This window comes from Lytechinus variegatus, chromosome 2 (genome assembly GCF_018143015.1).
Source record: "Lytechinus variegatus isolate NC3 chromosome 2, Lvar_3.0, whole genome shotgun sequence".
In the NCBI taxonomy this organism is placed as follows: domain Eukaryota; kingdom Metazoa; phylum Echinodermata; class Echinoidea; order Temnopleuroida; family Toxopneustidae; genus Lytechinus; species Lytechinus variegatus.
This window is the reverse complement of record NC_054741.1, coordinates 1,232,361-1,246,934: the sequence shown is the minus strand read 5'-3', so window position 1 is coordinate 1,246,934 and position 14,574 is coordinate 1,232,361. Positions and strand designations below refer to the sequence as shown.

Below are 14,574 nucleotides of genomic sequence, written 5' to 3'. Positions count from 1 at the left end.
GTTGTCATATCCCTGAAAGAAAATGACCTGCTTATCAGTTGGTACTTTTTAAAAATTACAAGAAATTTTGAAGGGATTTTCTCAGATCACATTGACATGCGCAATGTAAGTGCAGGTTGCAAGAATTTTCCAGATGTGAGGCAAACAAAAAAGACAAGAATAAAAACCCCAAGTTCTTACTTTGGTTAAAAAAGTCATGAACTTTAATGTGTGTAGTGTTTAATAATCTTCATATTGATATTAAATAAAAACACTCAGGGAGAAAAAAATGTGTAGATTCTTCCAAGATATTGGTGACTGGAATTCCATCATTTTTGTAGAAAATATTAGTATACAGAATATATGAGATGGTGATTCTAGTCATTGTATGTTGCAATTTTTTCAAGCACTAAGTAATGATTTTCAGGTGAATTTTGTCAGCAATTAATTTTCACCACACATTACAAACACAGGTAGCAATAAGAACTTACAGCTTATCAAATTTCTTACAGTAAAATCAATTCGAAGCAATGCCTTCATATCAAGGACCAAACTTTTAAACATTTTTCCTGATGATGCGGGTGTGAATATGCCTTACTTTTGCAAAAGTTTCAATTTCTTTGGATTCCCATGATGCTATGTAGGGTTGTGCTGTGTTTATTTTCATGTCCCAAATTGGGTGTTTATACATGGATTCCTGACCTAGATTGTCTCTGGAGATCAGGCGATATTTAGATGTCTGTCAGCAAAATCCTGATGAATGACACATCTCCCACCATATTGAGATACAACTATGATAACTTTGACATTATTGCAATTACCATGGTAACGAAGCTCCGCAAAGTTAAATTAGTTACAGGTTTTTATAAACAGTCCCCAGTATAATGTTATATGTAATGAAAAACATTGTGTAAAGAGTGTAGCTCCATTGTGACATCCTATAATATTTAAATATACAAAATACAAACAAAGAATTTCTTTTCAAAGAGATCACCATAATCGGCTTGAAATGTAACTTCTCTTTCCAGAAATATAATTTACTCATTTCACTTTTCAGTAAAAAATAGATTGGGTTTCCTTTACTAATATTTTGCATATCAAAAGGCCTGAAAATATTTTTCTTCTTTGATTTCTCAACTTTTGAAGATTCTGATTAAGAACTATTCTTCATTCTTTCGAGATAATAGTATACCTGTACTGGTAGCTTTGCCTTAGTTGAATCTACTGGAATCACACAAGACATGTAAGAGGTATACATGTTTTTCATGAGCTGACCTAAAGATTTGCTGCAACTTAGGCAAAGAATAAAAAAAGAACATACACAAAATAATCTGTAAATGTTTGTAGAATTTATTAATAAATTAAAAACAAAATATGCATAAATAACAAAAAAATTAAATATATTTTATCAAATACAAGTAAACTTGAGCAAAGGTAGAACTCACATCTTCATTTTTTTGCTTTTTTTACAAATTTGACAAAAAGAGCAAGTTATTTGTGAGAATAGGGCAAAAGAGATTTTGAGAATATCATTGATACAATATTGGAAAATGAACAGTTTGTGTGGAACCATACCTCATTTATGCACAATTTTTTACTCAAATTTTGTACCAGTGTTTCATTATGATATCCGTTTCAATTACCTGTAACTGAAACAATAAACTCGCCCAAATACTAATCATTTAAATCTTCCATCAACCCCATAACTGTGAATACGCAATATTACAGAAACATAAAATGGATCACAGGACAGGCCTGATTTAATATCCTATATATGATTGATTGATTATTATTTCAGCAAAAGACCATTCTAAGTTACACATTATAAGGTAGAACTGATTTTTATAACAAGTGCATCTTGATAAATTTCATTAAGAAATTTCAATAGTAGGAATTAACTCATTCAACTTCACTGAAAAAATCACATACACCAGGACCTTGTTACATATGGTAACTTTGCATTTCAATGGTAACTACCATGGTAACAATGATCAACAGCCAATCAGAATCAAGGATTCCATGCAAATTACCATATTACTAAATTTTATGCAACGGGGTCCAGCCAGTGTTGTGAGGGTACTACACCAATCATTTTACACCATGGTTAAATTCATTGTGTTAGATGTACATGTATATCAAAATAACATGGTGTATTTCTAACACCCAAGTCATCTCACAAAACTGAACCCTAGTTTTCAGTGTTTTCTTGCATAGAACTTACAATTGATATCTTTGTCATCAATCACAGAGAACAAAATTCGGCATTTTGGGCTCCAATTTTGTTTCCCGTTTTGTAGCCCTTTAAAAAACGGCCACACGACTGAAAAAGAAATTAAAAATTTATTCTTGAGTGAATGGAATTAGTTCATGGATGCCTTCATTATTATAATGTACAACAATTAAAGTATCAGAAATAATGTAACTGACTTTTAATAATAAACATAGTTTCAAGGTAATAATAGACAGTGCATATGAAAAGAGTTACACTTACCTTGTTTTGGCTATCTTCCAACATCGAGGTAAATAAGGTAACACAATTTGAAAAGATTGACACAGAAAGGATTTTGATATTCCATATTAAAATGTTTATATGAAAAGCACCCGATATACAGCTACATGTACTACTGAAGAAAAAAAAGGTAGACCCTTTTTCATATAACTGTCCCAATAATTCCCGGTGTGGATAATTTTTTTTCCTCAGTCTGGCAATAAAATAGACTCCAGCTTTCGAAAGGCCCATACACATAGCAGCTCAGGCCTGCAATTTTGGGCTGGCCACCTTTTCACATCACCAGGTATGCGGCAGGTGTAAAGAATGCTTAATTTTCCACACAGATTTGATTTCTGCTATTTGGTTGTCTCCTAGATGTCAGTTTCTCATTGCAAAATACCACAGGGTTGTAAGCCTGTTTTTTTTCTTCAAAAGTTAAGAAAATTAAGAAAGTGGCAATAGCATTGCATTAGTCATGTATACAGTCAGTGGAGATCGTCACTGAAAGCACTCAGACAGTTTCAACATTGGTGTTCTACAGATTACCGGTAAATCACATTTAGGGAATAAATTGTGTCGTATCCATGGCAACACATATTCAGAGAGAATTTTGAAAGAATGAAATTGGGTATGGTGTGACCAAAGAATGAAAAAGGATCACTCGTGTTTCAATGGTCACTATAAAGACATTAGTCAAGCATTATAAAGCACAATAAATGCACAATAGCTTAATTCCCCACCAATGTCTAATGATAGAGGGGGAGAGACAGCGATACTGTTCATATCTGTCTGTTTTGTCCTTATTTTCCTAAGTTTGCATTTTTTTCGTTCTGTACTGGGTACTATCTATAAAGGAGTGTACTCCAGGATGTACTTCCATTTGTTCCCTGCCACAAAGATGTTGCCAGGTGGCTCACCAATCTCATCTGTCAGGAGGAAGAGCGGAAGGAGATAGAAAGGAAGGTCTCGGTCCAAGATTATGCCAGCCACTTCGAGGGAGCAGATACAAGGATGCCTGGAGTACGTCACTGTGGCAGGAGAGCGGATACTATCTATAAAGGAGTGTGTACTCCAAGATGTACTTCCACTTCGAGCCAGCCACTTTGAGGGAGCAGATACAAGGACGCCTGGAGTACGTCACTGTGGCAGGAGAGCAGGTACTATCGATAAAGGAGTGTGTACTCCAAGATATACTTCCACTTTGAGCCAGCCACTTCGAGGGAACAGATACAAGGACGCCTGGAGTACGTCACTGTGGCAGGAGAGCGGGTACTATCTATAAAGGAGTGTGTACTCCAGGATATACCTCCACTTCGAGCCGAGGGAACAGATATAAGGACGCTTGGAGTACGTCACTGTGGCAGGAGAGCGGGTACTATCTATAAAGGAGTGTGTACTCCAAGATGTACTTCCACTTTGAGCCAGCCACTTCGAGGGAACAGATACAAGGACGCCTGGAGTACGTCACTGTGGCAGGAGAGCGGGTACTATCTATAAAGGAGTGTGTACTCCAAGATGTACTTCCACTTTGAGCCAGCCACTTCGAGGGAACAGATACAAGGACGCCTGGAGTACGTCACTGTGGCAGGAGAGCGGGTACTATCGATAAAGGAGTGTGTACTCCAAGATATACTTCCACTTTGAGCCAGCCACTTCGAGGGAACAGATACAAGGACGCCTGGAGTACGTCACTGTGGCAGGAGAGCGGGTACTATCTATAAAGGAGTGTGTACTCCAGGATATACCTCCACTTCGAGCCGAGGGAACAGATATAAGGATGCTTGGAGTACGTCACTGTGGCAGGAGAGCGGGTACTATCTATAAAGGAGTGTGTACTCCAAGATGTACTTCCACTTTGAGCCAGCCACTTCGAGGGAACAGATACAAGGACGCCTGGAGTACGTCACTGTGGCAGGAGAGCGGGTACTATCTATAAAGGAGTGTGTACTCCAAGATGTACTTCCACTTCGAGGGAACAGATACAAGGACGCCTGGAGTACGTCACTTTGGCAGGAGAGCGGGTACTATCTATAAGAGTGCGCACTCCAGGATATACCTCCACTTCGAGCCGAGGGAACAGATATAAGGATGCTTGGAGTACGTCACTGTGGCAGGAGAGCGGGTACTTACTATAAAGGAGTGTGTAATCTACAATGTACTTACATTTGTTCCCTGCCACAAAGATGTTGCCAGGCGGCTCACCAATCTGATCTTTCTGGAGGAAGAGCGGATTGGCTGAAATGTAAGTGGAAGGAAGAATCCTCCAATGGATCGAGAAATGATGGATGCTGTGAAGAGAGCAGTGTTCTGCCAGAAAAGGGGGGGGGGGGGGGGCGAGTCTGCTAAGGCGGTGTGGAAGAGGTGTATCACTGTGATAAATACAAAGAATAGAAATTTGAAACAATTGCAAATCTAAAAAGAAAAAACCCACACCGTTGCAATTTTGGAGCATCTTTTATTTCTTTTGGTGAAATTCACTTTAAAGGTAAGTTCCAGCTTTGGTAGCCTGTAAATTTGACTAAAATACAGATTTTGTTCATACTTACACCGTTTGATGGTATTGATAAATAAATAGGAACTGCCAAAGGAATTTCGAAGAAATCATGTATTTCGTGAGAAATAAGCAAACAAGTGGAATGCCTCTGGCCGTCTCACCTGCATCACGCGGTTCAATATAGCAGCAGTGCTGACTTTGCATACTACTCTAACTCGCACAAGATGTTCAGTGATACATGGTTACTCTTATGTCCTCTTTTTATGAACTAGACCAATAAACTTACAGAGATATGATGGTTATTCAACAAAAAAACCCAACATGGCCAAAGTTCATTGACCTTACATGACCTTTGACCTTGATCATGTGACCTGAAACTGGAACAGGATGTTCAGTGATACTTGATTACTCTTATGTACAAGTTTCATGAATCAGATCCATAAACTTTCAAAGTTATGATGGTAATTCAACAGATACACCCAATTCGGCTAAAGTTCATTGACCTTTGACCTTGGACATGTGACCTAAAACACGCACAGGATGTTCAGTGATACTTGATTACTCTAATGTCCAAGTTTAATGAACTAGACCAATAAACTTTCAAAGTTATGATGGTAATTCAACAGACACCCCCGATTCGGCCAAAGTTCATTGACCCTAAATGACCTTTGACCTTAATCATGAGACCTGAAACTTGCACAAAATGTTCAGTGATGCTTGATTACTATTATGTCCAAGTTTCATGAATCAGATCCATAAACTTTCAAAGTTATGATGGGAATTCAACAGATATCCCCAATTCGGCCAAAGTTCATTGACCCTAAATGACCTTTGACCTTGATCATGTGACCTGAAACTTGCACAAAATGTTCAGTGATGCTTGATTACTATTATGTCCAAGTTTCATGAATCAGATCCATAAACTTTCAAAGTTATGATGGGAATTCAACAGATATCCCCAATTCGGCCAAAGTTCATTGACCCTAAATGACCTTTGACCTTGGTCATGTGACGTGAAACTCTTGCAGGATATTCAGTGATACTTGATTAACCTTATGTCCAAGTTTCATGAACTAGGTCCATATATTTTCTAAGTTATGATGACATTTCAAAAACTTAACCTCAGGTTAAGATTTCGATGTTGATTCCTCCAACATGGTCTAAGTTCATTGACCCTAAATGACCTTTGACCTTGGTCATGTGACATGAAACTCTAATAGGATGTTCAGTAATACTTGATTAACCTTATGGCCAAGTTTTATTAACTAGGTCCATATACTTTCTAAGTTATGATGTCATTTCAAAAACTTAACCTCAGGTTAAGATGTGATGTTGACGCTGCCGCCGTCGGAAAAGCGGCGCCTATAGTCTCACTTTGCTTCGCAGGTGAGACAAAAACTGACCGTTAATTAGGGCGTAGGGTCTTTATTCAAATCCCACTCAAATATCGGTTTACCCCCTCTATGGCGTGAAGTTGTACATGTCAATATCTTGGCGATTCTGCAATCAAGTTTGTCAAGCCACGCTAGCTCGCGGGCCGGCGCGCGGTCGCGTCGAGCCGGCCGGCCGTTCGGGCACACACTAGTTTCCCATGTTTTTCAAGTGCGTTGCGGTCTACGGTAATCGGTATTTCGAGATACTTTTCGTCCAGTTCGTTTAATATCGATAATTTTGGTCAGAGTTAATTGGGTTTTTTTTTTTGTTCATGTGAACATATGTACGCGGGGCCGTTGCCATGCCAGGTGGAACGAAGAAGAGGAAGGAGAATTACGAGGCAAAAAGGAGTCGCATGACATTGTCAACAGCAATGTTTGACAAGTTCCGGATAGCAATGATCGCATCCGGAGAAAGCAAGAATGATAGTTTTCTGGAGTTGCTCATTAACACGTAAGTAGATATACCGTAATTTCATGATACTGATTGATGTGTCTGTTGTTGTTGAAAGAAAGTAGGATGGGGCCGGGGGCCTGGTGTCCGGACACTTGATCTTTTTTGTCTTTGGATTACACTAAAATTAAAAATATGGATTCAATACTTGTTGCATTGTAATCATCTTCTAAGTTTACTTTTATTTTGTTCTTTATAATATTTCCTAACATTTTTTACTAAAAATTGTTGAAACCTCGCTTATAAATTTGTCCAAATGACTTTCTAAAATTGATCGGACACACAAAAACTGGGTATACGGTACATGTGACATACCGTACTGTACGTAGGATAGATTTCATGTGGACCAACAAATTACATGCATTTTTTTGTCAGAGATCAATTTAGAATGAAATGATTATGATGTCAAGTGTCACCACAAAATTCAAAACTGAAAGTATGTGCAGTAAACACTGAATTCACAAGAAAGTTTGTAAAACCAAGATTAATTGTTCTTTATCAGAGTGGATCTAGAATTGGTACAGTTCCTTGAGCTGAATTTTGTGGTATAAGATTTAAGCTGAAAAACCAATTGTAGATGTATTGTTACTGCTTTGTAAAAGACCTGACATGTTGCTTACTTCCCATGCTTATTTTGCCAATATCTGATTATTCATACATACAGACACATACAATATGTTCACGTAATTTGAATACAAAATATATTGTTTTAACCCTTTCTTTAATTTTGTTAATTTAGGGATTCTGACGCTTGTTCTGCAATATCCTCGATAGGGTCAGGAAAACCTTCCATGTAAGTTGATCTCGGATTTATTTTTGTGTGAGTGATATATCATAAGAAGTTATGTGCCAATTTGTTTCTTTGTAAGCAGATCATGATTGATAGGCCTTTACTCAAAGCTAATACTTTTATATGAAACTTGCACTTATTATCTACATAGATCTACATGTATTTGGATGAAACAGGTAAAGTTAAGATTTGCATGACATGGCAGTGTGATTGGAAGTTTTAAAATTGTGTGTCATGCCTAACGTTGTAATAATTACTGTTGCAAGCTTTATACCAGTACCCTATTTTTTTTAGGTGACACAACATTTGTTTCAGTGACTGATATAGGGTGAGGGTTGCAATAGGGTTTTATGTTAGGTTAAGAGTTATACTTCGGGTTTGGTTCAGGATGGATATACCGGTAGTGTTAAAGGTAAATGCTTGTTGTGGTAACGATATCAAAATGAGTTCGTACAGAATCCAATGAAATGACCACCAAAGTGTCTGTTTGTATAAATAAAACGTACATGCCAAAGGATTCTGGAAGAAATTGTGTAATTGCTGAGAAATCAGCAAATAAGCACAGGATTCGGGTAGAGCGTTGGGCCCGACATTCGAAGCCATAATTATAAACTACCCCATGTGCGCTTATCCGTGTTGGGGATCTTCAGTCTGAACATTTTTCAGCGTAAATTTCAAGATTTCACAAAGTTCAGTTATGTAACTGTACCAGATCTAGATCCTCGATATCATACTGACAATTAATCCTTGTTTTTCAGACTTTCTCATGAAATCAGTTTTTACTGCAACTACTGGAATTTCTCTTTTTGAATCTAGGGTTGCAGTTGGTCCTTTTATTAATTTGTGGAATTTGCCACAGAGCAATTGTTGTTTGAGCAAACATCATGTAACCAAAAGGGATGGGACATAGTTTGTATTTAGATGTTAACATCAACATTGGTTTTACAGAAATACATGTCATTGTTACTATAAATAAACTATTTTAGCTTGTTAATAACCTTTGTTTAGAAATGGTATATGCCTTTACATTAAAATAACATGGTCTTACTAATTTCATGTTCTGCTATCCACCTTTGTAGATCATCAAGTCACAGTATACCAGCTGCAAGTGATTCCGACATGTTTGAGTAAGTATTCCCAATACCTTAATATGTGCATGAAGTACCAAGCTCTGATGTACATACCATATTTTATGTGATTCCTCTTTCATTAATTTTAGAAATACATGAATAAGATGAATTGGGGCCTTGTATGCAATTAGTGCTAACAATTAGAAGAGACAGTTTAAAGACCAGTATGTTGGCTCAGTTTGTAGAGCGACCGTCTCACAACCAGGAGGTCGGGGGTTCAAACCCTGGCCGCGTCAGACCAAAAGACGTTAAAAGATGGGAGTTGTTGCTACCCTGTTTGGCATTCAACGTTTAAATGGATAGAGCCTCGTCGATCTGGCGCTGCACAGTGGCTGCCGGGCCCATGATCAATTGGGCAAAGCAAATTTTAGGAGTATTTCATTTCATGTCTATTTCGAACAATAAATTATGGAATAAAATTATGGATTTGAAAGTCAATGATTAATGGTACTCAATTTTTTTTATTCTTAAAGCAGGGTATTAAAGTACATGCAGGGAAAGTGAGACCATATACCACTAGGTTAATATTAGTTTTTTTTTGGTTAATTTTGCAGTAGAGAATAACTGTATATTTAATCAATATTTTATGTCTTTACACCAGCATCAGCGTTAGTTATTATGAGAAGGGGGACTTCGTCTACCCAAAAGAGGATGTGCTGGATGAAGAATCCGATTCTGACTATGAGGACCCCGAGCTTACATTGCGGCTTCAAATTGGGTAAATAATATTGAAAGTGTTTATGCAAGACAGAATCTTACTTATTTCATTTTTAATTTGCCAAGGATCACCTCCCCCAGAAATTTGGATTGTAAACTATTTTTTGTTGTGCAAATTCATGTATGAAATCAAAGCAGTTGAAGTTCATTAGGTATTCAATCTATGTTGTTGTATCCTTTGTAATAATCTGTTGAAGTATGTTTTTTAAACTTAACTACTAACCTAAATTTTGTTGTGATTTATTAATCATTTTCTAATTATCTGTATTCTTACCTTTTTTCTTCAAACTTCTTTGTTATCTTTAATTATTTCTGAGCTACTTCAATGAAATATCCTCGTAACATTATTTGGGATGAATTTTGATGCCAGAATTCTCAAAGATTTCATTTATTTTTTAATCTTTATTATTTCATTATTGCTATACACATTTGCATATTTACATAAAGCTCTATCCTTAGGCTTCCTGGCATTGTTTTTTGAACAGATACTGCAACTTGTCTTTTTTGCAATTTAAAAAAAAATAACGTTTCCATGTCTTTTGCAGAGAGGATTGTAAAGGACTGACAGAGGTTGGGGAAGAGGAGCATGAGATGGGGGAGGAGATTGAGCTTGAGGAGACCCCACAGGAGGCACAGTTTACAAGGTCTGGTCTACACCAGAAGTCAACAGCCCAAGAAGCGGAAGACGCCAAATTGTTCGTCATCTCTGAAAATAGGCTGTTAGATACAGCTAGCAAAGCAATATCGAAGTGCACCCAGTGTGCATCAAATCAGCGTCCATCCTATGTCATATCTTCCAGTCACTAACATTTAAGATAGTGAATCAACAAAAATGTTAAAATTGAGAATTTCCATGCAATAACATGGGGGGTGTTTCACAAAGAGTTACGCATGACTTAAAGTCCTGCTTAAGTACCCAAATCATGTGTAAACCTAGGTCATGCGTAAAGTTTTTGATTTCTTAAGTTTGGTTTCACAAAGGTTAAGACATGCGTAAACTGGGCAAAATCATGCTTAAAGATACGCATGGTCCAGTGTCATGCGTATCTTCACTAAGTCATGCGTAGAGGATGTCCATGGTTACAAGCAGGATCATCATGGCTGCCTTTGATGTAGAGCTTCAGCAGCAGGCTGGGAGGGCTTTGAGGAGGGAGAGGGTGTTCCGGGACCGGACCAACCCGCTGGACCAGTACTCTGATGTAGAGTTGCACAAAAGGTACCGGTTTAGTCGTCGAGGATGTCTGCACTTGATAGATCTTCTGCAGGAGAGCCTGGAGCATCCTACCAACAGGTTGAAGGCACTGCCTGCCTCCCTGCAGGTCTTCGTGGCCCTCTCTTTCTTCGCAACAGGCGCGCCCTGCGGAGACGAGACACCGCTTCGAAAAGAGGCATCGGTCGTCGATCGTCCGCGATTTTTTGTTTAGTTGTTTATTTGTTTATTTCTTGGAGCTAATAAACTGGAAATATTCCATGGACCATTTTTTTTATTTTTATTCCTCTTTAATTTCAAAATAGTTTCTCTGTAGTGCTGCAAAGTATGATAAATATTACCCCGAGTTTGAATAAATGGAAAAATGGTTCGGAATTTTTGCTCACGTATATACTGCTTTTGGCCTGTTTTCGGTGTTTTAAGAAGCAAATTTGCTCTAACAAGAGTGCTGATAGTTTGAAAACTAGCACATGAACCCATATTTTTTAATGTTTGCACCTCTTAGGTATACCTTTCTCTACATCTTTGCAAAGTTTGGTGAAAATGACATGGGTTTTGAATAAAGTGCAGCATTTCTTTTACTTCTCAAGTTTGTTATTGAAATTTGAAATTTTTTAAGGTTGAGTATCTTTCCCGCATGCAATTCCTAAGAACTGAGAGTGTTGTTAGACTTAAATGAGCAAACAATTGACAGCAATATAGATATATTATCCATCTTACAGATACGATTATTAATGATATTGCAAAATTTGATGAAATTTTCCTGGATTTTGACTGAATAATAGGGCTTAAACTCTTTGTTGTGATCTCGTGAGGTCTAAAAATGCCAAATTCTTTTGGATGCGCATTTCTTAAAAACATCATCCATTTTGGGTTACTAGTAACTTTGAAGCTCTTTAGTAAAAAATCAAGCACATGGACCCATACTAATATTTGCATATTTGGAATATTCACGTGCTAAAGTATCTATGTGCAAAGTATGATGAAAATGACATGGTTTTTCAATGTTTTGGAGCAAGACTACGGAACCATTTGCATTTTAGACGGTATTAACAGACTTTTTTTTGTTTTTGGCGCATTTTGAGCTATTTCAAGCCAACTCACAATACTTTGGACACTGAATTTGAAAACGAGCACATGAACCCCATAGATTAAATGTCTTAACTTCTTCAGAATATATTCCTCTATAAATCTAGAGTACCGGTATAATGAAAATGACATGGATTTTGAATGTTTGGGAGCAGGACTAAGGAACCATTCATATTTTATACATTTTGGACGGTATTAGACTTTTGCCCGTTTTAGGCACATTAGACTGTTTAAGTTGTTTGGAAATAAGAAACATCAATTTGGAGAATATATTCCAAGATTTGAATGCTAAAGTAATACGTTATTATTCAATTAAATGTACAAGAATTTCAAGCGGTTATTTTTTTATTTTTGGTATTAAAGAGGATGATGTTGGTGTAGTGCAATTATGTACGAGATGTAATTTCACTTCATATTTAGATATACACTTATATATGTTTCATTTTAATTTATGTCTATTACATAATGTATTACTGTTTATTAATAATGTCTTCGTAAATAAGAATTATGTGCACTGTGCGCACACAGGCTTTGCGCAAATCACGTGATGAGAAATGGGGAAAAGGCATAAGCATGAGGTGAATGTTTATAGGAAGGAATGTCTTGAAGTTTGGGGAATAGATGTAGTAGATGATATACTCGATATCCACCCTAACATGTTCAATGGTCACTATGGTCAATGGTCACCCACGTTTCAATGGTCACTATCAAGCCATAAGTCAGCACAATAGCTTCATTCCCAATCACTCTCTGATAGAGGGAGAGAGAGAGATGGCGATCACATACAATATATCTGTCTGTGTATATCATGTCATTTTGTTGCAACTGTTTTGTAATTTTGTGTTGTATTCATTCAGCTTATATTTAATGTGTAATCTATATGGCTAGCAAAGGGTGTAAAAAGGACATGGAGGGCCATTATGAGATACATACAGGCCCTATGCAGGTTTTGCACAAATCACTTGGGTAAAAAAGGCATAAAGCATGAAGTGAATGTTTATAGGAAGGAATGTCTTGAAGTTTGGGGAATAGATGATATACTTGATATCCACCCTAGCATGCTCTGACAACCAGGTTATTGGACATTGAAAAAAAGGAAATCATCATTACAGCATGAATCCCCACAAACGCCATCAAGAATGTGATTCGTATGAATGTTATGACTCATCAACAGAAGATGGGTGTCCAAAAGAAGTGAAGTTTGGGGGCAGACCACTCAAAACAACATCACAAAGAATTTATGAGCATTTTCATTGTTTAGTGAAGGGAGACTCTCGTACATCGTTTCCATGTTAAGGAATCTTTCCTTGTTTGTACCTTGTGCAATTGTGTTGCAATCTGTCTTCTGTATTAAGAACCATCCGCTTAATGTGATTTATGACTTGTTAACAAAAATATGAATACGCATTTCACTTTGATTTGTAGGTCATAAGATGACAAGAAACTGACTATTTGGGATCACAAGATGCAGAAGGTAGACTTGGGTCCTGTAAACACCAAGTCGTACACAACCTTTATTCAATCACAATGTGTAATGTGAACTGAATTGCCAGCACTGGCTGCAAAATTTGACTGCTGCAGTCAGTTGCTTTGTTTCATTATTCAGCCCATTGTTTTGTTTGCATCAATAGCTACAATACATGCAAAAAAGAAGAAAAGATTTTGTATATTGAATCGCACAGTGTCGCACGTTTTTCGATCACTTTACTGTCACTTTTTATAAAGTAAGAGTGTCCTTTTCTCGTAGTCATGCCTCCAAAATGCAAACACATCAATTTGAATGTAAATCAAAGGCTCAAAATAATCTCTAAAAAAGAGAAAGGAGCTACCCAAGATAGGATTCCAGAATCACATGAAGTTGAAACTAGAATTCTGAACTTTTTCAAGCAACAAGGGTTGTCACAATGTGCCAGGAATTCAGCCTTAGAAACCATTTAGCTAGGAACCTGCATGCACTTATTAATAAGGGACAAGAATTCTATGTAATTGACCCTCATGCTTGAGCAAGTACTGTGTGCATGAATGCGTGTCTGAGTTTGACTGAGCCTGGGTGGAGTCAGTTGCCCACAAGATCTGGTCAAGACAGATTAGTTTGAAAAGGCTTCCATACATAAAACTAAAACAAACAAAACAACCTACAAATGTATTGTTGCAGCTTCTGGGTTTACCTGCATTAAGTTGTTATTCTCAGCAATCATGCCTCGCATCAAGTCAACATACCGAAAAATTCTCATTGCGTTTGAAAAGGATTTCACAAAAGTGTACTACCACGGAAATATTAAGACAACCCAAACAATTAATGTTGGAGACACTGTCACTGTGTAGTACCGGAAAAAGAAGTTGAGGGCCACCTTACTTCATCGCAGTGATGACCCAAGCAAGATTAGGTTTGCCCACATTGCGGAGCACCAGCAACATTTATAATGCTTGTAACAAATATTCCATTGCTTTACCTAATAAAGGAAACACTTGTCCATCTCTCCCTCTTTTTGAAGGTTCATGTTGTGAGCATGATGTGAGCTACACACAAACATCAGAGGCAGACTGTGAGACAACCACAAGCAAAGGAGCCATCCACTAAAGAAGTGTGTGACAAAAAAGGCAGCCAAAGTGTATGCGAGAGCCGTTCCTCGGAGGGAGCTGTGCACTCCAGGATATTTTCCTGATGTTTCCTTCGCAACCGATTCATCCATCCTTCGCTCACCTCCAGCAGTTCCTTCATTACTGGCCTCTCCATCCATCTCCACCTCCGTTCCTGTCTCTACCTCCATCACCCACATCTCCTTC

At 37.5% G+C, this 14,574-nt stretch overlaps 1 protein-coding gene and 1 long non-coding RNA gene across 2 annotated transcripts; one reads left to right on the top strand and one right to left on the bottom strand.

Moving 5' to 3' along the window:
* Window positions 1–6,604: 6,604 nt before the first annotated feature.
* On the bottom strand, window positions 6,605–8,028 carry LOC121407023. Its single transcript, XR_005968861.1, has 2 exons — window positions 7,941–8,028; window positions 6,605–7,378 (listed from the first exon to the last, which is right to left on the bottom strand). It is a non-coding gene; the product is annotated as an uncharacterized LOC121407023 (long non-coding RNA).
* LOC121407020 lies at window positions 7,385–10,838 on the top strand. The gene is made up of 3 exons (XM_041597914.1): window positions 7,385–8,768; window positions 9,373–9,489; window positions 10,034–10,838. Exons 1-3 carry the CDS (start codon window positions 8,680–8,682, stop codon window positions 10,293–10,295), a joined length of 468 nt encoding a protein of 155 aa, XP_041453848.1. The 5' UTR covers window positions 7,385–8,679; the 3' UTR covers window positions 10,296–10,838.
* Window positions 10,839–14,574: the final 3,736 nt, after the last annotated feature.

What these genes read in the sequence shown, in the direction of transcription:
- LOC121407020 (XM_041597914.1), top strand. Translation starts at nt 8,680, where the DNA reads ATGGTCTTACTAATTTCATGTTCTGCTATCCACCTTTGTAGATCATCA. An exon ending in AGTGATTCCGACATGTTTGA is followed by an intron (nt 8,769 to 9,372) that starts GTAAGTATTCCC and finishes TCTTTACACCAG; the next exon opens with CATCAGCGTTAGTTATTATG. An exon ending in ACATTGCGGCTTCAAATTGG is followed by an intron (nt 9,490 to 10,033) that starts GTAAATAATATT and finishes TGTCTTTTGCAG; the next exon opens with AGAGGATTGTAAAGGACTGA.